At 36.9% G+C, this 27,023-nt stretch overlaps 1 protein-coding gene across 1 annotated transcript; it reads right to left on the minus strand.

The window, feature by feature from the left end:
• LOC127990817 (voltage-gated potassium channel subunit beta-2) lies at positions 1-23,334 on the minus strand. Its single transcript, XM_052591525.1, has 14 exons — positions 22,204-23,334; positions 10,501-10,544; positions 9,760-9,797; positions 9,382-9,461; positions 6,878-6,922; positions 6,628-6,672; positions 6,385-6,428; positions 6,220-6,306; positions 6,050-6,135; positions 4,998-5,118; positions 4,527-4,621; positions 4,315-4,435; positions 4,038-4,126; positions 1-3,680 (listed from the first exon to the last, which is right to left on the minus strand). Exons 1-14 carry the CDS (start codon positions 22,452-22,454, stop codon positions 3,591-3,593), a joined length of 1,236 nt encoding a protein of 411 aa, XP_052447485.1. The 5' UTR covers positions 22,455-23,334; the 3' UTR covers positions 1-3,590.
• Positions 23,335-27,023: the final 3,689 nt, after the last annotated feature.

A 27,023-nucleotide genomic window follows, 5' to 3' on the forward strand; every position in this document is an offset into this window, starting at 1 on the left:
TTTTCTCCACACTTTTAAAGGCAAGCAAGATACATTCAGTACAGGGCTTGTTTTTTGTAGTTTTTTTGCTTTTTGATTCTTGTTGCATGACAGTAAATTTAAAATATTCAGGCAAAATTACCATATGAGGGAGTGCACTAAATTTATATATACATTAGTTCAGGTTAACTAATGATAGTAAAGTCTTGCTAATGATTATGTTGATTAAAAAAGATCAATCATTCTGATGCTTTTCCAACTTGCCAACTCCGGTACAATACTTACATAAATCACTGAACATTATAAATACAAAGAGACATTAGTACCAACCAGAAGTGAACTTGGATTACCACTAAAGGGGCTTGTGTTAACCCATTAATAAGTGAGCCAGGACCAGCTTGATGCTAAAAAAAAAAAAAAAAACCTGATCTCAGATCTGTCAGTGCTTATAATTCTCTCCAACCCCTGCTCTGTTTAATAGAGTAAAGCTTAGCAGTCTTGGCATTTTGGGGGAAAGAAAAAGCATTCAGAAAATGTTCAACAGCATAAAATCTGATTCTAATTGTAATAAATAGAGTGAATCTTGCTAGCTCTGCTGACCTAGGTCTGGTTTCTCCAATGCAACTCATATTACACACATTGTAAAACTGATCTCAGTTTAATATAAAATGATTAATTCTGTCTGTGCCCATTTATTGTGCTGAACTAAATCTTTTTGTCTTCTTGTTTTTGACTTGGTTCAGTAGAGTTAAAAGAATAGTTCACCAAAATGAAAATTAGCTTGAAGTTGGTTAATAAACACTAATTGGTTTATTGTCATCAGCTCAGTGATGATTTTGTGTTTGTTTCTTACAAACACACATCTTTTGTCTTCTCCAGATGTTCACTGATGGACTGGAGTGCTGTGGATTATTGTGATGTTTTTATCAGCTGTTTGGACTCTCATTCTGACGGCACCCATTCACTGCAGAGCATCCATTGATGAGAAACTGATGTTAAATGGAATGTAAATTACTCCAAATCTGTTCTGATGAAGAAACAAACATCATAGAAAACTTGAGGGCGAGTGCCTTTTCAGCTAATTATCAGTTTTGGGTGATCTATTCCTTTAAGCTTGATCAATAGCATGCTGTCATTTACTGCAGAAAATTTGATTTAGTTTGTAAAAAAAAAAAAAAAAAAAAAAAAAAAAAAACATTTTACAGTAATGCACTTGCAATAGTAGAAGTCTATGGGGCTTCGCTTTTCATTGTCACTGACGCAGCTTGTATTTGTCAAACACGCAAGCAATACTAGCACAGTTCTCTGGTCATGTTAACCTTTGACCTTCAGGACTATTTGTGAACTATGATCTTTAAATTATGACTCTGTCCACTTAGTGCAAAGGATGCTGACCGCTGAAGCCAAGCCCCACACGAATGATGATGCCTTGCAAAAGTATTCAGACCAGCATCCACTTCGTAAACTACTAATCCTGCGTATAAAGAAGTCAAGTGTCTATCTTGAGGATAATAATAAATATATTCAAACACCTGCCAATATTCAAGCAAGCTGTCTGTGTTGTATCAGGCCCAGACAGACTTCTCAAACAGACTGCACTTCCTTTTGGTTCTTTCATTTTTCCCAAACGCACTAATTCAATACAGGATATATATAGATTTAAGATTAAGAAAATAATCTTATATTACATTAAGAAAGTATTCTTAGAATAAATTATACACAAATAAAATAAAAAAAGCACCCTACTTATAACACAACTGTCGATGGAAGCTTATTTTTTTCTATTGACATTTTGTTTCACAATTTAGCTTTTTTTTCTTTTTTTAAAATTCTGAGAACAAAAAAGTCCAAATTTCAAGTTACAAACACTAAATTGCAAGAAGAAATGTCTGAATAGTGCATGAAATGGAATGCTCTACAAAATGTGAAAATTGGGAATAAATGCATGATATAGATCTTGTTATAGATCATTTCATACGGCATATTTATTTTCTATCTGTTTATTTATTTTGACCTGTTAATGTTTAATCAGAAGATCATCTTCCAGTGAAAATGACGAATTCTCTCCAGTGATGCAAGCGGGACTACTCTAATATTCTGTCTGCTCAAGAATGGTTTACTGTAAATCATATTGTCACCCAGCACAGCGCTTCAGATTTAACAGTGAAGATGTGGGAGGTCAGCAGCTTAACATTTCATATTTGACAGCCATTCTACAACAGAAATATTCATGATCAACAGCAATATAGAGCAATGCAAGCTACTCAACCTGTCAAATGTTGCTGATTTGAAAATATTTAATTTAGGACATTCATATAATTCATAATCAAATGTGACAAGACGATAAATATCTTGCATTTTTGACAAAATTAGGCATATGAATAAGATTAAATGTGTGCATTATTTAAAACAAAAATATTATTTGCTAACTAATTTGAGTAATGTTCTCCTTCTTTTCCAAATACAGTTAAATCCTTCATGTTTACATATATATATATATTATTTTATTTTATTTTAATAAAAAGACCTTTACCACTGCGGTCTTTCAAGACCACTACCACTGAGTTCAAGACATGGCTATGGTTTGGTTAATGATATTCTGGTCCTAAATGTGGCTATGAGATTAGATTTTCTTGCCCTTTTTTTGTAATTAAATCATTTGGAAACAAGCCTCATGATTTGAGGTGTCTTTCCAGTCTGTTGCACTGCATCAGTTTAAGTTTACTGAGAGTTCGGTGTCTGTCAGTAATAGTAATATTGACTAAAAGAGTTGTTTTTATATAAGTGAACTGGTGAGGGTCTGAATATATTGGCAAGGGACTGGATCCACACTCACACGCCTCTCCACTAACTGCACAGATTCTCTTAAAGGGACAGGTGCACTGTTGTAAACACGAGGAGAGATGGAACGAGGGAGATGGAGGAAGACTTGTGATGTGTCCAAACTGCTGTTTGCTGCATGTTGCTCCTGTAGGCAGTGAGCGTCCCAGCAAACGGGACGGGCAGCTTTTAGAAACATCTTCTGTGACACTCGTGTGCAACGCCAGCAACGGAGAGTTTGATTCAAAAAGTGTGTCACCGCATGCACACACGATCTTGAACGCACGGCCAGGCCCACGTGGAATCTGCGCAGGTTTCCGCAGAACGCTCATGATTCGGGAAGTCCTACACATCATTCATCCCACACATGTTCTTTTAATAAACATTTTGGCATATCTGATAATTCTTCCAGCTGGAAATAACAATGTAGCACTTTCCAATTTATCACATTTGATCCATTTCGCAGAATTCCACATTGGAATTTCCGTAGCGGATAAAGCTGCAGATTCCGTCTGGGCCGGCTAATAAACAAGCTTTTTGACACTTTCATCCTTCAATCAGCAGCACTTCCTCACCGCTGTGATGTTGCAGGCAGCCGTGTCTGTGTTGAGTTAAGAGGTTATGTTCAGATATCTGAGCAGGGGGACAGAGAGCAGTGTGGTGTGGGCTGGAAGCATGTTGCAGAAGGCATGCAGGTGTTGTAATATACGGGAGGTCAGGAAAGCCGTCTTTTCCCCGTTGCGTTCTTTGTCTTTTCCGGCTGCACATGTTCATGTCATCTCTCTGGTTCCTCACGCACGTGACTCTTTCTTGGAGTGAGGCTTGTTGCCCAGGAGAGCATCCATCTCGCTCACTGTCTGAGGATTCATCTGAGACAGCACCTAGAGAGAAGATCAAACTCATCTTATTAGGACGTCTGTCTCGTCACAGGATGCCCCTTTTCATCAAATGGTTTCAGCAAGGATTTATTACACGGATCAAAAACATCAAAGACTTTTAGAATGTTACTAAATATTTCCGTTTCAAATAAATTGTGTTCTATTGAACTTTGTTCATCAAACGCACACATCAATGAGTGTCTATGTGTTTGTGTGTGTCTGTGTGTATGGGTTTGTGTGTGTGTGTGTGTGTGTCTGTGTGTGTATGAGAGTGTGTATGTGTTTTTGTGTGTGTGTGTGTGTGTGTGTGTGTGTGTGTGTGTGTGTGTGTGTGTGTGTGTGTTTGTGTGTGTGTGTTACCCGCAGGGCTCCGAGGTTCTCAAGAAGCTGGTCTGTATTGGAGACACCAAGAAGTACAGAACTGACCCCTTCACTACGCAAGCACCACGCTGAAAGAGAGATTTCACAAAACATACTGTACACAAACACTGACATCAATCTGTTCACTGACCATCTGATGCATAACACACACAAAGATCACAAGCAGTCTCAGTCTGGCTAACGTCCAGGAGTTAGGAAGCACAATCAGTATAATGTAAGTGACCAGATCATATAATAAGAGTACAGAGACACTCACCGATGGCGAGCTGAGCCGCCGTGCAGCCCAGTCTGTCAGCCACCAGATGGAGCTCTTTGATTTTTGCCAGCTGTCTGCGTCCCTCTTCACTGAACACTCGCTCCTTCAGCCACTGATAGCCCTAATACACACACGGTCACTGGTTTAGACTTCAAACAGCACTGAGACCCTGAGCAGCGAGGAGAGACCATCTCCTGCTGTTTACGACTCACTTTAATTGCGGCTCTGGAGAAGTCTGGAACCCCGTCACTGTATTTCCCAGTGATCAGCCCACACGCCAGAGGAGACCAGGTCATGGCTCCAACACCTGACGCAGCATGTGACAGACACAACACATCTGTCCTCAAACCAAACCCTCAAATCAATAACTATTTTTAAACCTAAGATGTATGACTTCAGTATGGTTCAAGGTTAGATACAGTAAATATATCCTGCCGTTATATATATATATATATATATATATATATATATATATATATATATATATATATATATATATATATATATATATATATATATATATATATATATATATATATATAAAATCTAAAGTTATGTTTTCATCTAATTTCAGTTAGCATGAATTTAAGTGTCCAAAACATGGCATTTCAGTTCACGGTTTGAAGTGTGAAATTTGAAGGTGTGGTAAAGAGTGCTTGTTTCTGACTGAATATGATTCTGACCGATCTTGTGGTAGAGCTCTGGCAGCTGCACCTCCACTTTGTCCCTCTGGAAATAGTGATACTCGGCCTGCTCACACACCGGTGGGATTAGATTAAACTGCCTCGCTACAGAGTACGCCTCCTAAACACACAAACACACAGACCACAAGGGGTTAAAGTGTCCTTTCAGCGGCCCAGATCTTATAAACCAGCGTAAACAGCAGTTCTGGAGAGTGAATAATAGCAGCAACACAATCAATTCATCAGCTCATTGCAATTCTGAGAAATAGTTGAAATATCAACTCATAGATATCAGTCGCAATTGTGAATAAAAAAGCTGAAATTTGAGATAAAAAGTTGCAATAACTTTTTGTATTTCATGGTAGGAAAAAAAAACGGAATTGCGAGATGTAAACTCAGAACTTTTTTTTTTTTTTTTTAAAGCTAAGCCTATATTATTATATAATGTATCCAATGAGAAAAAATAAATAAATGAAAAAAACAGCAAAAGTCAGAATAACAAGATACAAATTCTCACAATTCTTAGTTATTATTATTATTATTATTATTATTATTATTATTATTATTATTTATGTATTTATTTATTTGCAGAAATGGGCTGCCATAATAACAAAACATGCTCTTCTACATTTTATTTAATTAATTAATTTATAAAAAAACATTTTTTTTTTTTGCATGTAGCATTAGGAAAATTTAAATGGACCAAGTAAATAATTTACAGGTAAGTAGAAATAAATATCTAACATGATATTGCGGGGTAGTAAATTTAATAGCTTGTAGTGTAACGAGCTTCCTTCCCAAAGCAGTTACTTGACTATATTTTAACTTCTTTAAATTGCGAGTTGAGTAGTTTGTAAAACTTGTGCTTGATTACATGCATCATATTATGAGAAATACACTCTCAGAAAAAAAAAAAAGATGCAAAAGACCTTTTCAAGTCCATACTGGTACCTTAAAGTGACAGCTTTTGTCCTTTTTTTTCTGAGAGCGCAGCTGCTGTGAGGAATGCATTATGGTATAGATGTGGTGTATTGAGAGAAGAGAGAGCGTACCATGATCTCCATGGAGCTCCAGCGGGACGTGCCCCAGTACATGGCCATCCCCTGGTTTATAACAAATGTCATCGCACGTACTACCTCTGCAAACACACACACACAACAGCGCTTGAGAGAAAGATGCATTCGTCACGCCGGCCATGAAAGATGCATGAGAAATGACAGACCTTCCATTGGGCTGTTCACATCGTTCCTGTTGGCGAAGACTATATCCACATACTCCAGCTGTAGTCTAGACAGGGATCCTCTGAGACCTGCAGACACATCACCATCAGCGTCCGTCCCCTTCATCATCATCATCATCAGTGTGAGAGTCAGAAACAGCACTTTACCTTCTATGATGTGTTTCCTGGACAGGCCTCTCTCTGTCTCTGCCCTGAGGATCATTGATGCTTGATTCACATAGTGCATTTGCCGATCACCTCTGATTTGTGTATATTTTAGACTTTACTGACTGATTATGATTCATAAATAGTTTAAGAACTTAATTAAAAAAACTACATTTATTAATTTTGACACTATTCTGAATCATTTGTGGTTTTGAATGAACGCATGATGAAACTCAAGATACTCACTGTCCTCCCCAGTAGATCTTAGTCGTTACTACATAACTGGACCGTCTGAAACACAGTTTAAAGGAAAAATTTAGATTATTATAGTGAAGACAAGCCTAATAGTGTTCTACATATTTTTTTCCTAAATGAATCCAAGATTGACCACAACCAGAGCAAAGAAATACAGAAATACTAGATAAAACATTACTGATTATTCTGTGTTATTCATATACTCCACAGAATTAATAAAAACAGAGTAAAAGCAGGTCACCTCCAGCCTTTCTTCTTGATGATATTCCCTAGAGTGATTTCAGCCCTGCAGGAAAAATAATACAAAATCTGAAAATATATGTTATGATTTCTATTACAATGCAAAAAAATAAAAAAAAATATAAATATATATATATTTTTTTTATATTATCAAATATTTTTTAACATTATATTATATATTGTATTATTCTATATTATATATTATATTATATTATATTTTCAGAAATTGTATACATGCATTTTATCATGTTTGACTTGCATAAATCAGAAAGGTCACTTATTTGCCACTATTTGTTCTTGTTATCCCACACAGCTATTTTTCAGTGTATTTAATCAGCATTTGTAGAGTTTAAAATAAGAATGTGGGAAAGATTTGATAGAAAAAAAAACATGACAGCAAGAACAAGAGGAGGATGAAGTGAACGCAGCATAGAAACAAAGACTGAGAGTGAAAGATTGATGAATGTGTCGTGGCTAAAGAAGTCATGACCACACTTTTATCAGGTGCCTCGGCTCTCAGATAATCCAGCATATGATATAACCACTATTACTATTTCTTATGCTTCGGGTCAGGATCTAAATAAGCATTAAAGAAAGTTAAAGACAGATGTTAAAACTGTAGATTTATCCAAATAAAATGTGTGAAATGAACTGAAAACAAAAGATGAAATAATGGATTTTACACAAATGTGTAATGTGTCATGTCGTGCATCAACCATATAAAACCTGACAAGTCACATTTGTCAAAAAAAAATGTTTTAAACAAAACTATTTATTGAATCTTTACACAAGATATTACAAATTGTAAAAGTTGTGCTTCATTTGAGTATTATATTTGATGCATAATGCATTTATGATTTACACAGTATGACAAAGAAGAATAAGTTGCTTATATTCAAGGAAGAAAAAATATAATGCAGTGTAATGCAATGATGATTAAGAGATGAACAAATAAATATTCCTTAATAGACTCATATTCACATTTTAACATGACTTTAAAAAAAAATTATGCATGGATAATCAGGTAAACATAGGCTGCTTCAGTGCAGTAAATATTAATTTTAAAATATCACAAACAATATAAAAGCTATTAGATTATGTTTATTTCAGTAAAGAACAACAACCTGAAGTTGCACATTTTTATAAAGATATTAAAAGACCTTTTACTTGCTAAAAATAGAATGAACCATAAGTCAGATGACAGAAGGCATGTGTTAGATTGTGTAGATCATGTTGATAATTTGGAGACCTTAGGAATTTGTGTATCAAATATGATATAGTACGCTTTATAGCATTAAGGAAAGTGCATAATAATTATAATACAAATAGCTATTTGAAACTAATTTTACACAGGACACGTTGACCTCTCGGAGGCTATTATGTAATCTACACAGCTCCACATGACGATGATCATGCTGGTATAATCCTCCCAAGCACAAAGATCCCCAAACAGCTGTTCAGTTCACTCCACCTTTATTTTAAACTAAGTAACTAGGTTAAATGGCACTACATCAGGGCTGTCAGACCCTGCTCCGGGAGGACCTCCATCCTGCAGGGTTCAGCTCAACACACCTGTTTAATTAGGACTGGAGTGAATTAAACCCTGCAGAGAGGTCCTCCAGGAGTGCTGCTCTACACCCATGCCTACAAATGAAGACCTCAGCTCTCAATTCTGTCAAGTCAAAAAGCTGCGTGTTGATTGCAATAAAAGTAAAATGTATTATTCAATGCAATTTCATAATTACAATTATTGTCTTTGAGATATGGTTAAAGTTACTGTTGAATAAGCTCACAAGCATTTGTGGTAAACTAGAAATATATACGAATATCATTTCTATAGACACATAAAGAGTTTAGTTCCAAAATGCCAATTAAATGGATAAATGCCTTTTTATATTTTTAAATGTAGTTTCCGCCAAAATTAGTATTGTATCTGGTCGGTATTGAAAAGTCAGTTTTTAACGTTATGCATTTATGCAGTTATTAGTTCATGTTTTCTCCCTTTTTTACACTCTCCCTTTTTCCAGATTGCGCTATATCTGCTTAACCAATCACAGCCCACCATTCCAAGCACTGTAAACATTAACAACCAATCACAGCACACCTTTCCAAGCACTGTAAACATTAACAACCAATCACAGCCCACCATTCCAAGCACTGTAAACATTAACAACCAATCACAGCCCACCATTCCAAGCACTGTAAAGATTAACAACCAATCACAGCCCACTAGTCCAAGCACTGTAAATGGTAACAAATAGATAAATAAATAATTTTATAATAAATCTTTGAAAATCTAAACTTGGATTTTTTATTTTTTTATGTTATTATAACCTAAAGATGTTATGTGAAAGTTTGAAACAGAACATAGTGGTTTTCATCTGGCCACTTTCTTAGTAAAGAAAACACATTTTTACTCAAATAAATAAAAATGGATTTATTATACCAAACTCTTCATATATCTATACATCACTTTTATATCCACTGCATCGGTGGCAGTCTTACCTGCCTGAAGCGTACACTTCAGCTGTGTCGAACAGATTGACTCCATTCTCATAAGCTACCGTCATCACACTCTCTGCCATCTGCAGAAAAACACACACACACAAAACACACACACGCAGAAGATGACAGAGATCTGGCCATTTACAGACACAATCTTTCACTTACCACAGAACAATGATTTAAACTCATTCAATAGCTATATATGTTTGCTTATTGAGTTCCATTACATGCACAACATTGTCTTCATTTTTTCCAAAATGATCTTCTTTTATGTTTCACAATGGAATGAAAGGACATGATGACAGGTTACTTATTTGTTTGTGTTAATAACACATATTAAACACTAGAGGAGCATTTATCCTGAACATTATGATTCACCTCATCAGAGATCTGAGATCCAAATGTCACCCAGGTCCCTGTGGACAGAAAGAGAGAGTGAGGGACAGACCGATGAAGAAAATAAGGAATAAAACAGATTGGGGAGGGCTGGGATGCATTAAATACAAGAGAGAAAAAATGTGGCAAAGACGAGACACATCACAACTTATTCCAGTTGTTCCACAGGAATTAAAACATAACTAAAAAAAAAAAACAATGAATCATCAACTTGTCTCTTTTCAATTTTCAGAAAATATCTCGATAATGTCCAACATGAACTAAGTGTGAGCAACGTATTTTTAATGTTACCGTTACTTTAAAAACAATTGTTTGTTCATCTTAGTTGAGAGTGCACTAACTAATGCTAACATACTTTTTGATTTTAAAAACATCTTAGTAAATGCAGAAATAAACATGAACTGAAATTAATGAATGCTGCTGAAGTGTTGTTTATTGTTAATGTTAACTAACGTAGTTAACTAATATTAATAAATTAATATGAATCAAACAATAAAGTGTTACCAGAATTGATCAAATATTGATTGATTTCAGCAGGTTTGTCTGCCGCTGGTTAGAATGTAACGCTGTGACTTATTTATAGTTGCATAAGCTGGGATAAATGAAAGCATTTAAACATGGACAAAATAGACACTTATGTTTTAAATAAATGACTGACTCCAGTTTAAACATTGAACAGTTTCAGTCTTTAACAGAGATGACTGAAAATCACTGGCTACTCACCAAGACCCAAGCAAGAAACACGCAGACCCGACTTTCCGAGGTTTCTGAGAGAAAAAATAAAAGCGAGAGAAAACACTTAGTAATTTGAACTCTGCTTTTGATATAGTTGTATAGTTTTATTGTCAGTATGCTTTAACTCTGACTGTATTCATTTGCATCAAACAGAAAAACGAAATCAGTAATTCTGCATATTCTTCATATAGCTTACATAAACTGCATTCGTTTACACAATTTTTGTGAAAAACAATGAGCTTGATGCACAATTATAAAAAAAAAAAAAAAAAAAAAATAGCCGTTTTGTAATCTAATTAATTGATTACTCAAAGGCATATCTGACTGATTAAATGATTATTAGAATAATAGTCCCATCCCAACACAATACATAACGTCAGAAAGCATACTGTATAGTGGATATGGATGCATATTCAAAACCATTGTACAATGGCTAATATTAAATAAAAGTAGCACCCTTTGTGTTTGAATTACAGATGCATGCTGCTCGCTCACGTGTGCGATAGAAACAGAGAGATAGAAAGAGACAGTCTGTCAGCATGTCTAGATCCAGGCGGCTGAACCACGCTTTCTCTTCTCTGCATCTATTTTTGTTTGCCCGGCCAGTCTATTTATAGAATGCTTGCAACTGTGCATTTGTTTGCGTCCAGTGTGCGAGTGTGTGGACTGCTCATTATATTGATATAGACATATTACCAGCCAAGACCGTGAGGAATTGCTGAATTAGTAGCATGAATCATTAATTTGATCTAAAAAAGCTGAGGAATAAAAGGCACATCTATTCATCTCATGAGAGGACTGTGTGAGAGAGGTAAAGAACGCTGCAAAGCTCTGTCTCGCTGACACAAATATTTTCACTTTCACTGTCATCCTTCGTTTTTATCTTTCTCCAACCTTTCTCTTTTTGCACAGCGCTGTATTAGAGCGCTGAATCACACACACACATGCACGCACACACACACACATCTATATGCATGTATATGATGAGACGCCGCAGGGAGGAAAACATGAAGATCATGGTGCTATTCACAGTCGATGCTGCATCACCACACACACACACACACACACACACACACATTTTACTATGATGGTGGGAACTTACTGCGATATTTCCTAGCCCCTAAACTCCTAACTGTTATAGAAACGTCACCTGCAATATTATTTTTTGCAATATATTTTAGTAATATATACATAATTCAGATTCTGTTATAATGTACTCATCCTCACATTGTTTTGAAGCTGTGTTGAACACAAGACGAGAATAACTCTTTTCCATGCAGTAGGTTTCTGTGTTTGAGGCTTTTAACTCGCGTTATGCTTTCAATATCTATACGATTTTCACACTCCAGGAGCGTTTGGACCGTCATAACGTAATATTATTTTTAAACTAAAACTATATTGTATGTGGTCGCCAACTTTTAATTAATGAGTGAATGTGAAAAAATGTGTTAGTTTTTATGTTATCATATTATTACCAAGTTATTACTGCATTTACCCCTTTTGATTCAAAAATAAGAAATTCTTCAAAATGTACAATTCAACATGAAACTATACATATATTTATTATTTGAATATATCTTTGTGTGAATTTGGATGCATTCAGTTAATTTGGCTTTATGATGTAATCCATGATTGTTAAAAAGCAGTCAAAATTTATGAAACCTACATATTAGTTTCTAACAAAACAACTTTCAAACAACATGAATATTACTCATAAAAGTTTTCAAATAAACAAAAATTCATCGTGCATGCATAAACTTTCCATTTCAGGTGAAAAAAATGTATATTGTTTGATGCTGCAATGGTTCATCTATGGGTGTACTCATGATTATCGACAAAATTAAGTCACAAACCCGAACACCAAACATTTTAAACATTTCTTAAAATTGGTATATCTTTTAACATGTAATCATATAATCTGTACTGTTTTAAGAAATGTTTGTGTAACTCCTCTGGGTCACAACGGATCTAAATGTGCAAACGCTCTAAAAGTAGCATCTTGTAAATCATGCCTATAATCTATAAAGCTGTGTTCAAGGTTTAATATAGCTGAATATCATGTGTGAAAACAGACTGAAGTTTACCTTCCAGTGAGTCAGCGATCCACTGAACGCACACATATATCACATATAGTGCCAAGGAAAGATAGGGCGATGTCAAGATTTTGAGTGATTAAAGATTTCAGTTTCAGCTTGAGTCTCACACAAACTATTGAGAAGTCAGCCTCATTGTAATGACGTGGAGAGCGTGACTATGCATTAAAAGTCAAACATTGAGAGTGATTTTTTGGGGAATGAAATGAATGCTTTTATCTAGCAATGATATATTAAATTGATAAAAAGTGACAGTGAAACATTTGTAATCTTGCAAAAGGCAATTGCATTTGGAATCGTGAAAAATGAATCATTCCATGAAATGAAAATCAGTATATTAGACTGATTTCTGAAGCATCACGTGACACTGAAGACTGGAGTTATGATGCTGAACATTCATTTCACGCATAGTTGTTTTTACCGAATAGATCTGAGCCAGAGACTTCTTTCAAAAACATTAAGAGATCTTAAGATACCAAACAGTAGTGTGCAATGACAAAACTGTAATATATGGGTGAACTAATCTTTTGGGAACCAGCCAACAGGAGATCATTTCAGGTTTTGCAAACAATGCTGTAACCTCCACACATAATCTTCACATGTTCTTAGATGCTGACTCATGCAATATGTCCAAGACAATTGATATCTCCACCATGAGTTGATATTGGGTTTGCATTGCTGCAAATACTGTACATACTGTACAAACATGTATTTTCTGGTAGTGACCGTGTTATGTGATGCAGCATTTCAATCTTAGACTTGTGGCCTGGTCCTGTTTTTTTCCCTGAGCATATCATCAGTAAACACTTTATTTGTCAAAGGCATTTTTTGCAAAAGATAGAAAAGAAAAGATCTTTTAAAAGTTGCACGCACCTTATATCTCTTTCTTTATTCTCCTTTGCCTTTTACTTTGAGACACAGAGGTTTAATAATGCTCTTTATCCTACCATAAGCCTCACTGTAAATCATCCTGTTGACACGCAAGCACATGCTAAATAACATCGGCCTCTGCAGCAACCACCGACTTCTATTTACTGATATGGGTATGAAGAAATAGACAGACACAGAAGTGTAGTTTGTGTAGTAAGCACTGCAGGAATCCATGCTACTGTGTGCTTTCATATAAAGCTGGAGTATTTGTGTCTAGCTGATGTAATCAGAAGTGGATAATTGTGTAAGATTATTTAATAATAATCTGTCATTCCCTGTTCCTGGAGCTGTGTGTATACAACTGTACGAAGCAAACAGTCACTAAGTAATATCTGAGCTGTTTCTCCCTGACAGCAGCGAGAGCAAACGTGTATTACTGCTAAACTTTCCTGCTCCTCGGCTGTATATAGAGAGTTTAACAAGAGATGTCTCAAACTGAGCTCAGATTTGCCAAGATACGAGAAGTTTAAAAACTGGACTAATAATTATCAATGCATTCTTTCAAAATATCCAAGCAATGACATTCACAATAACTGTACAGCAAGTGTATATCAAGAATGACCCCATCTGTTTTCAATTAGTTTTTTCAAAAATATTAGGAGAAACTTTATTTATTTATTTATTTAGGTTTTTTTTTTTGTTTTTTTTTTCGCATTCTCACATTTCGACATTCAGGATTTCAGTGAGAACACTTCAGCATCATACACAGATGTGAGTACAGTATGGGAATATCGCCTTGATGCAATTACGTATCGAAATATTAATAAATACCTGTAAAGAAATATTTGTGCAATACATTTATATTTATGCATGAAGAGTTTTACGCTTATGTTTCATATTTATGTTTATGTTTATTCTTTTATAAATATATATATATAAAATTGATACTTTTACATATGGAAAGAATTACATGCATCATCACATAAACTGAATTTTAAAAAGTGACTACGTGGGATCCTGATCAAAATTCAATAAATTCCTCCATTTTTTATTATTTTTATTTGTTTGGTTTTTGTATTTATTTTTTTATTTTTTTGTCTATTATTTTATGTTTACTGGGTTAAATGCAATTATGAGCAGCAACACAGAATGGAGCAATATTAGGCACGCAGTTTGCTGTGAGTACAGGAGGGCCCCAAAATTAACAGTAATAATATTATTATTATTAACATACAAATTAACTTGTAGAATTAACAAAAGTTCATGTCAGCTTGAGCACTGCGGTCATTAAAGCAAAACTGAAATACCAAACACTTATTCATTCTCAAGCTTATTTATTTATTTTAAAGGAAACGTTTCACTCCCATTGTTATGCTGATAATATGATTCACAGTGACATGACACATCATGTTTTCTCCTGTGGTCTCAGACTGTTGAGCCCCACTGTATACACAGAGGTCACATCATACATCAACACAGACATCAGGCAGATTCATAAAAATCAGAAATGCAGAGCACACAACTCCTCAGACACACTCCTCTCAGAATACTGCAGTGCACCACAACAGGGTGGAGAGAGAGAGAGATAGTGAGCGAGAGAGAGAGACAGAGAGAGAGCAACAAATGTGAAAATGTGAGTGAAGGAAGATAAAGTGGGAATGAAATAATGACAAGATGAGGGAAAATTGAAAAAATTGATAAAGGCAGAGGACAAAGAGTGAAAAGCAATGCGATAGAAATACAGAGGGAACAACATTGAAGGAGAGCAGTGAACATCGAGAGAGATAGAGAGAGAGGGAAGAAAATGAACAGCAGAACGGTGCACACTTCTCCACAGTGTGTCTGTCTGCAAGCCGTGAAAGGCCCAGTCTGATTAATGTACTTTATAATGAGTTAGCATAGGCAATTACTGCACATGCTGAGAAGTGACGATAAAAAAAAAAACAGTGAGTGAGCAAAAGAGAGAGAGAGTTATGTGTGGAAGGATTTCATGGGAGGCCGTTTGAGACAGAACCCATTGAAAACCTCGCTTCTGTTTCCAAATGAACTAAACTTCTGGTTGCAATTAAACGACTTACGGACATACTGAAAATGTTTATGCTCTCTCACACACGAAAATTTTTGAAAGTGCAGTCTTTGTGCAGGTTCAACAGTATGTGGGTGATAACATGGTATACGCAAAGAGTTTCTATGTAACCACGTCTTTCATATATATGCATAGATGTATAGTGTTTACCATGTACGCGCAAGTGTATCACATGTATGTGCAAGTGTTTCACATGTACGCGCAAGTGTTTCACATGTATGTGCAAGTGTTTCACATGTAAGGACAAGTGTTTCACAAGTATGTGCAAGTGTTTCACATGTAAGGACAAGTGTTTCACAAGTATGTGCAAGTGTTTCACATGTAAGCACAAGTGTTTCACATGTAAGCACAAGTGTTTCACAAGTATGAGCAAGTGTTTCACATGTAAGCACAAGTGTTTCACATGTATGTGCAAGTGTTTCACATGTAAGCACAAGTGTTTCACATGTATGTGCAAGTGTTTCACATGTAAGCACAATTGTTTCACATATATGTGCAAGTGTTTCACATGTAAGCGCCAGTGTTTCACATGTAAGGACAAGTGTTTCACAAGTATGTGCAAGTGTTTCACATGTAAGCACAAGTGTTTCACATGTAAGCACAAGTGTTTCACATGTATGTGCAAGTGTTTCACATGTAAGCACAAGTGTTTCACATGTATGTGCAAGTGTTTCACATGTAAGCACAAGTGTTTCACATGTAAGCACAAGTGTTTCACATGTACGCGCAAGTGTTTCACATGTAAGGACAAGTGTTTCACATGTATGTGCAAGTGTTTCACATGTAAGGACAAGTGTTTCACATGTAAGCGCAAGTGTTTCACATGTAAGGACAAGTGTTTCACATGTACGCGCAAGTGTTTCACATGTAAGGACAAGTGTTTCACATGTATGTGCAAGTGTTTCACATGTAAGGACAAGTGTTTCACATGTATGTGCAAGTGTTTCACATGTAAGGACAAGTGTTTCACATGTATGTGCAAGTGTTTCACATGTATGTGCAAGTGTTTCACATGTACGCGCAAGTGTTTCACGTGTACGCCCCAAGTGTTTCATATGTAACCACAAGTGTTTCACATGTAAGCACAAGTGTTTCACATGTATGCACAAGTGTTTCACATGTAAGCCCCAAGTGTTTCATATGTAACCACAAGTGTTTCACATGTAAGCACAAGTGTTTCACATGTAAGCACAAGTGTTTCACATGTATGCACAAGTGTTTCACATGTAAGCACAAGTGTTTCACATGTAAGCACAAGTGTTTCACATGTAAGCACAAGTGTTTCACATGTATGCACAAGTGTTTCACATGTATGCACAAGTGTTTGGGGCGGGGTTCTTCTTCGTGGGGAAGAAGGATGGATCGCTTCGTCCCTGTATAGATTATCGGGGTTTGAATGACATCACAGTCAAGAATCGTTATCCTTTTACTTACTTCTTTATTTAAAGAAACAGGGACAGCATACAATAAACATTAACCTAAAAGGGAGAGATGCATAGTACTGGGTTTTAGCTCAAGAGCTAATTTTCACCCGTAGTCCCTGCCGTTGATGCTATTGGCCATCTTTACGAAGTTGGACCTTCGTAATGCTTATCACCTAGTTCGGATTAGGGAGGGGGATGAATGGAAGACCACCTTTAACACCCCCACGGGGCACTTTGAGTATTTGGTCATGCCTTTTGGACATTCTAACTCCCCAGCAGTCTTCCAGGCACTCGTCAACGACGTGCTTAGAGAAATGGTCGACTGGTTTATATTTGTTTATCTCGACGACATCCATGTCCAACATGTCAGGCGAGTGCTCCAGTGGCTGCTTGAGAATCCTTTATTCGCCAAGGAGGAGAAGTGTGAGCTTCAAGCATGGTCGGTTCCGTTCCTGGGATTTATTTTTTCACCCTGAAGGAATCCGAATGGATCCTGCCAAGGTAAAAGCAGTTGCTGATTGGCCCACCCCAGATAGTCATAGAGCGGTCCAGCGATATCTGGGGTTTGACAATTTTTACAGGCGGTTTATTCAGAATTTTAGCCAGGTCTCTCATGGATCTCACCTCCACTTGAATACGCTTCTGTTGGTCGCTGCAGGCTCAGGCTGCATTCTCTAATTTAAAGAGTCACTTTGTTTCGGCTCCCATTCTTGTTACTCCCGATCTGTCTCGTCAGTTCGTTGTGGAGGTGGATGCATCAGAGGTGGGAGCAGGGGCAATTTTTCTCAGCGGTCACCTTCAGATGACAGAGTACATCCCTGTGCATTTTTTTTCCTCATCGTTTAGCCCCCTCGGAACGGAATTACGACATCGGGAGTAGGGAGTTACTGGCTGTTAAGTTGGCACTGGAGGAGTGGTGTCACTGGTTATAGGGTGCGGAGTAGTGTGGATCGATCATAATTGTGCTCAGGACTAGGAGTCTTCGTTGGCCTCGTGCCTGAGATCCTCTGTCTCGTTCTTCCATGTCCCGTTGGGCATTGCACCAGAGGTGGTCTCCAAAGCCTGTGTCCGCAGGTGACTGTATGGACGGCTCAGGGTTGTTACACCTGTTTTTTGCTCATGTGTGTGTCATCACACGTTGGATTCTTTTTGGATTTATGGTTATACCTAATAAACTGTTGCACTTATCCTCTGCGTTTGAGTCCTCTCTCTTCAAGTCCCTGACACGCGCAAGTGTTTCACATGTGTATCGCAAGTTTTCAATGGGTTTCTAATAGTCAACGCAAGTGTCCTTCCCGAAAGCACAACAAAAGATGTTTAAAAAAGTGATTCATAATGTACATAAAGCAAACTTTTATAAGTGCACTTTTTTTTTATTGTACTAAAGTGTGTTAAGAATCATATAGTCTTGGAAGTGGCAATGCAAAAAATACCACGTATATGGTGTAAAAACATTAGTTTTCAGGTTCAGGGTTAGAACGATTACCTAGTCTTCTTTTGTGTTCAGCAGAAAGAAATAAGGTCATAAAGTGAACTGTGTGAATTATCAGTTACATAGTACTGTTTGTAATTTGAAAATGAAAAATAGCCATTAGCAATAATTAAGAAACACATAAAAAGATGTATCAACGTCCTACTTAAAAACAGAAAAAGACACTCTAAAGATCAGCTTTATTGCTTTCGACATTGCTTTCCATTCATATGTTGTCTTGGATAAGTGTTAAAGAGATTTAATGGTAATCTTAGTTATGGATTTTGTGTGGGAATCAGATATCAGTGTCTCTGACCCGAGTGATTTTTTATCGACTAGCAATCAGACCAGTGCTGGATCCCTCACTGTTGATTATGATCTTATGAGATTTAGAGAAACAGAGGGACCATATTAATTTGCCCATATTTTGAATCAAATTTATCATTAGCCAAAACAGCATTTAATCTTTCTTTGTTTTTGTTTTTTTCCCCCAAAACAAAAAAATCTATCATCACTGACTCACCCTCATGTTGTTTCAAACCCATAACTTTCATTAATTTTCAAATCATAGATGAAGATATTTGAAAAGATATTCTGAAAGATTTCTGTCCCTCCTTTGGAAGTCTATTCACTGAAAACATTGACACTTCAAAAAGGTTAGAAAAAGATTGTAAAAGAAATCCGTATAATTTAAGTGGCTTCATTTGAGTCTCCTGAAGAGACACGATCACTTTATATGATGAACACATATAATTCATAAATAAACACTGATCAAAACACACATATATAGAGTGCATCAAAAATGGCGATAAGGAAGCTCAAGTGTTTTCATGTTGTGCTGTCTGTATGAATTTTAAACCTCCTTGTTTCAGATCATTTAAAATATAGTGCATCAATCATATGGAAAACTCTGATTCTGCTTTTTCGAAGTTGATTTTTGTTGTATGGGATAAGAGCAACATGGACATTTAGCTAAATGTCTTCGTTTGTGTTTTTCACAAATGAAAAATCACAAATTATAATTTTCATTGAACTAACATAAAAAATAAATAAATAAACCTTTCACAGTGAAAATGACCCTTGTGAAAAAGAAATACACTTAGAAAAAATAAAAATGCTTATTGCAGAATTAATAGTGCAAACTGAATGTAGTGCTTTTGGATATTTAATTTTATGTTATTTACAATTTATATAAAAATAAAAATGTATATTAAATTTAATTAGTTAAACTTAAAGGTGCTTTTTGACCTACTTAAATAGGAATTAATTGCGTATTTTGTATTTGAAATAAGATTAAAGTATATTGCCGAATGTATTGACAAGCATTTATGTTAAACAAAAATATACATTATTGATATGTTTGTAATTACACATTTATGGTAGGGCTACATTATAATCAATTTGAAATATATTAACTTTAAATGTAATATCAAACAATAAGTGTACTTCTTTAAAGTAACACAAAATTAATGCACAATGATTTAAAATAAAACCTTTCATCTGACATTATTACAAAGTGCATTTTTTAATAGTGCACTTAATTGTGTTATGACAAATATGATCATGAAAGTGTCTCTCTTTAAGTACACTTAAGTGGCCTTTTATTTCATTGAAATTATATTATCAAATACACTGTACTTTAAGAGACAGAATAGACTATAAGAACGAATTTTTGTTAAACATGTAAAACACTGCAAGCCACTTCATTCCTGCAGGAACTGATATAAAAACCTAACATACGGTTTGTAAATAACTTTCTGGCTAATATAGAAGGCTGGCTAAGGACGCTGCTGTATAACCTCTCTCTACGACAAGCACAACTGGGATATTCACAGATGATGAGCTCTCAGACGCATATGTTTCTTAATGGCCTCCATCTCCCAGTGCATGAAAATGAATGGTAGCTTTTTAATCACAACAATTAGGGGTCATTAGCATAATTATAGCAGTTGTTATTCTGAATGTCATTAATGATATTACACAGCAATTCTAATATGTTGGTATATGTGCCCTACATTAAAAAAAATGCACATGGGTGCATTTAACTGCATTCATGTTGGGAAGCTCTGAATAACATGCTATCTTCTACTAAATATCAACTTCACAATATTGTTACACACAGTACATGCATGCTGTTTAAAAAAAATATAGGCACTATGCAGTACGCTAGTATTCTGATCACTACTGATCAGTAAGAAAGTAAGAAAGAGAGAGATTTGGTGAGAATTTTCTAGGGTGGAGAGATAGAAAAATAGAAGGGAGTTTAAAAGCATATCAAATGTCTAGTGAGTGTTTCTTAAGCCAGCATAATAACATCCATCTCACTTTCCAACACTCTCCACTAAACCTGTACTGTACTCTGTGTGTGTGTGTGTGTGTGTGTGTGTCTGGAAATAGCAGAGTGTGCTTTAGGTCTAGCAGATCCAACAGAGTGATGTGCAGCAAAGTGGAAACTCATTTAAATAATGGCTCAGCAATCTCTGAGAAAGATCCGTGAACGATCCGTGGGTGTGAGTCTGAGGCTGAGATTAGCACAACACACGCTCACACAAACATATTTCACAGTCAAGCAACATATTCAATGAGAGGAAATGTGATGTGGTACTGGACTGTATCCACCCACAATTGACTCGACCATGAAAAGTGCGCATTCGGAGCAAGTTCATTTTGATCATGAACGTTTACAGAGCATTTTTTTATTTTTTATTTTAGGATAAGAGACGACACTTGTAACATTCTGGTGCCTTCACTGTAAAAAAAATGTGTACATTTTAATTTTCACATGCATAAATTTAACATCTCAAGTAACTTTGCTGTCAGATATGTTGGTTTTGACAGGGTTTTGTGTGGGTTATATGAAAGAAAACAATAAAAGGATATTCCCAGAAGTCCCTGAGAGATGATGACATATAAATATATTTTTTTAAATAGTTATCTTTCATACTTTTGTTTGCATTAATGTACATTGTGTTACATTTTCTGTTATTTAGTTAATGTGTATGCATTATTTAGAGATGTGTTTTGTCTTTGTGTGTTTGATGATATGCACATCTAAATACGAGTACTGGAAATGTTTTATGGACAAGCCACTTAATTATAATTATTTTTACTTTTTTGTACTATTTGCACTTTATAATTATTGATGTTATCAGTACATTTTAAGGTAAAAATCTGATAGTAAACTTTGATAGTAGATTGGTATTTAAAACATCAGCTAATTAAATATACTGTTTGTAAAATATGCAGGCAGCATTATGCCATCCTTGACAAACATTATCAGTTCTATTAGCAAATTATTTTTTATCATCCTCCAAATCACAAGTCAGATCATTAAAAAATATATTAATAAAACAAACTACTTTTCAGCAAGTTGTGTGTTTTATGCAACAACTAATTCTGAGGGTCATGGTATGAGAGCTTATCGTGCTATATATAAAATACTGAAATGTACTAAACACTGAAGGCATTAGATGAACTAATCAATAATGCAAGCAAAGGAGGTGATTCCATTCCTGGCCCATTAACATCCAGTTTGCCATTCATTCAACTCAGCCAAAACACACGCACTGAAGTGAGCACACACACACACACACACACACACACACACACTCAGTACTAAACTGGCTGTCACTAGGCCCTTATGAATCTTTAAAGAAGCCATAAAACATCATCCAGCACAGAATAACCCTGTCTGCCGCCCAACAGGTGGTGTAACACACATACACACACCACCTCCACCTGTCTCACCTGTATTTCATGCTACTGTGTCGCCCAAGAGCCTCCTTCATGTGGGCGTGGCCTTGCGGCAGGGGTCGGGACCCCGCCACGTCCCGAGACTTGACCAGGCTGTGAGGGGCGTAGTGGCCGTTGCCCCCCTGTCCACTGCCTCCTCCGCCGCTGTTGCTGCCCCCTGGTGGAGGGGCATTTCGCAGGCCGCACAGCCGGTCCTCACTGCGGCTCTTCAGATTGTGCTCCGTACAAGCAAATGAGACCTGCATCCTGACCGGCTCTCACACACTAGTGACTCCTGTGAGTTTGAGTCTATCAGACTGAGACGCTTTGTGTTTGTGGTAGTCTCACAGTATGAGCCAGATAGATAGATAGATAGATAGATAGATAGATAGATAGATAGATAGATAGATAGATAGATAGATAGATAGATAGATAGATAGACACTCAAGTCAGGTCTTGTACCTGTGTGTGTGTGTGTGTGTGTGTGTGTGTGTGTGTGTGTGTGTCTGGCTGCTGTCCAGGCCTTTATTGTGCCGCTGCGCGCTCAGTCTGTCTGTGCAGCCGCCCACTGCACTTCTCCGAGACCCGGATCGACGCAACTGGAAGACGCTCCTCTCCGTGTTGAGGCATGCCTCGGCAGAATCCGGGTGGTCTCTCTGTATACGGCGGGGGACTTCCTTAAAATCCGGAACCACCCTTCCACACCGGGCTTCCACCGACGGGATGCGTAACACGTGAACGGCACTGAAGCTCCGCTACGCGACGGCAGAGACGCTTGTGTTCAGGCGCGCCTGGACATCTCCTCGTCTGCACTCGTATGGACACACACTCACTAGATAGTGATGGTCACTATCTGACACACAGCGCGCCCTCACGCGCTCGACACACCGCAGCAAATGACGCGCTGTGTTCCTGACGCGTAATTATCATTGCCATGGTGATCATCGCACGAGATCAAAAGAGAGTTTGACAGATCCGCAGTGTCCATATTTCAATATCAGATCGGACTGTAGGAGCCCATAAGTCGCATCATGAAGGGGATATATAACGACGAAAGGCTGTCGATGGAGAAGTGAAGAGAAGTGTGCCTCCTTTCAGAGCGACAGAGCCATCAGACGCGATACTGCCACCTCAGAGCCCACTGAAACCCTCTGTGATCCCCCCCCCCCCCCCCCTCTCTCACTCACTCACTCTCTATCTCTCTCTCTCTCTCTCTCTCTCGGATCTCCATTGTGATTAATGTGTGAATTGAGGAGGACCACTGCAGATTAATCATGGGCTTGACATACACACACACACAATATTTTACATTCCTCTGTTGCTTAAATATAAGGATAAGGCAGCACAGCAAAAAGATTCCAAAGGGTTGGAATAAAATTAAAATAAAAACATTTAAAAAACTGTACTTTTCACTGTACAAGCAGACCAAAACAAGAGTTTGTCATGCAGACACTCAGTCAAAGTCTTTCTAATATAATGCTATTGAACTGATAAAATTGTAGGGCTATATTAAATTTTAGCAAATGCATCACAGTTTTCTTCTCAACCATTAAAACACCAACTTTTATCGAAACAAAATAGATGAATTAGAAATAAAACTGATAATACACACACACGCACTGTACGTACAACATTATATAAATATATTTGTAAATAATTTTTATATATATCTTCTTAAGTCCACATACCTTCTTAAAACTCTGAAAGTAGAATGTTATCCAACTATCTTCAAATTAAGTAAAACAATATACAAATATAGTTCCATAAACTAACATAAACCATAAACTTTTTCATGTTTAAAACTCAACTTTCTTTTCTTTTTTTTCATAAAATATATAACTACACTATATATATATATAAGTGCAACCCTGACATAAATATGAATAAAAAAAACATGCTCTTGGCTCTCCTCACAAACTGCTTAAGAAGGCCAAGGGTGGTTTTTAGAGCCAGAAGGTTGCTGATGGATGCTGCTGCTGTAACATCTGCACTGGACCACCTCTCTGACCACAGGCACAGGAGACAAAACCTCAAAATGATTCACATGAAACATCACGAATAATGCAGAATCAACATGAAACTGCAGCTGTTTGAGGAGAAATATAAGCTCTCCTAAATTCATAATTCTGTGTGTTGTTCAACTGACTGTTCAATTGGAGAGGCATTAGTACACTGTCATGCAGCTAAAGCATGTTATTCAAAGCCGTACTCAGTGCATCAGGGCACACAGAGACTGCTGCCAACCAATCAGAGCGAGGCAGTGCAGAGGAATCAGCCAATGACAGCGCAGCTGTGCAGTGTAGTGAACATGGGGGCGGGGCAGGGGGGATAGAACAAATCTGCTCTCATCAGAGAACATCTGCATGTAATCCAGAGCCAGAGAGAGAGAGAGAGGGAGAGAGAGAGAGAGAGGGGGAGAAATGGAGGTATAGCTGTATGTCACTCAATTAATTTTCTAACTGACAATGCAAAAGAACCAATCAAAAATCCTCTTTAAGGATCTGTCCAGGGCTCTGAAATGCTCCAAAAATGCTGGATCAGCTTGAATTTACAATTTATCAGTATTTAATACTGTGTTCAATACTGTGGTCACAGCTGTGTCAAACGGGATCCATCAATTTACACTGCATGCTGTGTTCCTGAGCAAGCCACTGAAATAAAGCTCATCGCATCCCTGTTGGGTTAGATCAGGGGTCTCAAAACCAAGGGCCACTGTCCTGCAGAGTTCAGCTCCAGCCCTAATTAAACACACCTGAACCAGTTAATCAAGGTCTTACTAGGCGTACTAGAAACTTCCAGGCAGGTGTGTTGAGGCTGAACTCTGCGGGACACTGAGTTTGGACACCCCTGTATTAGATTGTACTGCTGTTAGTCTGCAAACAGTCGTCTCAGCTGCAAACAACATGTGACTGAACATGTTTTAGTCCATATGGCAGTAGAACAATGGAAAGAAAAACAATATGCCCTCTTATTTGCCTGTAAGGTGTGTCCTACTAAAAGCATAATTAAGATATAATTGCAAACTAATTGGCAGAAAATGGCAAAAGTAGGTCTCGTCCGATAGCGTGCAGGGATTTATCAGAGGACAAAAAGCTCTACTTTCATCCTTGTTCTAGTTTAAGTAAAAAAAAGCATTAAATGGGGATTGGAAAACAGTTTAATTCTCATTCGCTTTTCTTCAGTAAATCTGTTGCATGGCCTCCAGTGGACAGCAAAGAGAACTGCATGTCAATTATTCATGAAGTAAGAATATGTTTTTTAAAAAAAGAGGAAAACTGGGAACAGATCGCTGTCCCCCCTGGAGAGACAGAGCTTTTAAGTGCTTCCATCTGGAGAAAACACAATATGCGGTAACATAAATGCGTACACACACACACACACACACACACATGCACAAACTCTTCAAACAGTGGGATATGCATTCAGACAAATGCTGCTTTTTTCTGTCTCTCATCTTCCAGATCCTCACCATTCCTGTGGCACTCATTTCCCTCTCTGTATTTTTTCTTCTCTTTAAGCTGCTAAACATAATCATCCTTTCTGTTGTTTCTGCATGTTTGTCATCTTTATCTTCTCAGAACCAATGTCATAATTTAATAACACACTGAAAATTTTGAAAAAAGACAGTATCAAGAATGATTTAAGAGAAATGAGACGTATCAACCCATATATAACCCATTCAAATGTGTTTCAAAATATTCACACAAGGCAAAAATATTTGTTTGCCAAAATATGTTTCAAGATACATTTGTGGTACACAAATGGGCAAAAAATATATTTGCTACAATATGTTAATAATTTATGTAAATATATCTTTCACCAAATTATTTCGGACCTTTTTCTTAAATATATTTTTGAACGTGTAAACGTGTAACACATTTGAATACAAATAGATACATTTTATGTATAATGCAAACAAAGTTGGTGACACTACAAAATAGACAAGGCAAACAAAAATACATACTGTATCAACAGCCAACCTGACAAGTCTATTCAAGTCTAGACTTATTTTTGGTTGTCTCTGCAGTTTGAGCCTGGACAGAACAATCAAGTAACGTTCTGTTTTGAATCTGTTTATGATTTCCATACACATACTGACGTGAGATGTCATAATGCACCACAGCTGACACCAGTCAGGCCATAGAGGACCGTCGCTCTTTCACATGCACACAAACAAGCACACACAGAGAGAGATCTCTCAGGATATATAAGGACACTGAGCCTCAAACCAGCGAACTTTGAGCACGGCCGGTAGTTCCCATGGAAACCTGCATAGAACTAACCACCTGGAGACACAGGACAGCCTTATGGGATTTGTAGATGTAGAAGTATACTTTATTGTCTGTAGAGGGGAAATTGTTATGGACTGTTATGTTGCAATTATAACAGGATCGAGTAATATAAACCTTACAAAATGTCCACTATGTCAGGAGTCTCGGTATATTAATAGTGTTCCTTGTGATAAAGAAGTATGGAATACTGTTCTTGTTCTGTTTCTGCTTTTTATGTAGATTTATTATATGCACAGAATACCTGAATGTCTTGCTACATTTGCCAGAGATAAGCAATATATAACCAGAACAGGCTGGGTCAGATACCAGTCAGGACAGGCTGGGTCAGATACCAGCAAACAATAACGTACAAGGCACAGACAAAAGAGTAATCCAACAAGACAGGCAATGATCAGGGCAGGCAGCAGTCAACCAAAACAAGGTAACAGTCCAAGGATCAAAACACGAGAAAGGCAAAACTTAGGAACATGCAAACTAGGAAACATGGAAGGGATGTGAGTGTGTGTGTGTGTGCGTGCTGTTATTATAGTGTGAGAATGATGA

This window comes from Carassius gibelio, chromosome A5, assembly GCF_023724105.1.
Source record: "Carassius gibelio isolate Cgi1373 ecotype wild population from Czech Republic chromosome A5, carGib1.2-hapl.c, whole genome shotgun sequence".
Classification (NCBI taxonomy): Eukaryota; Metazoa; Chordata; class Actinopteri; order Cypriniformes; family Cyprinidae; genus Carassius; species Carassius gibelio.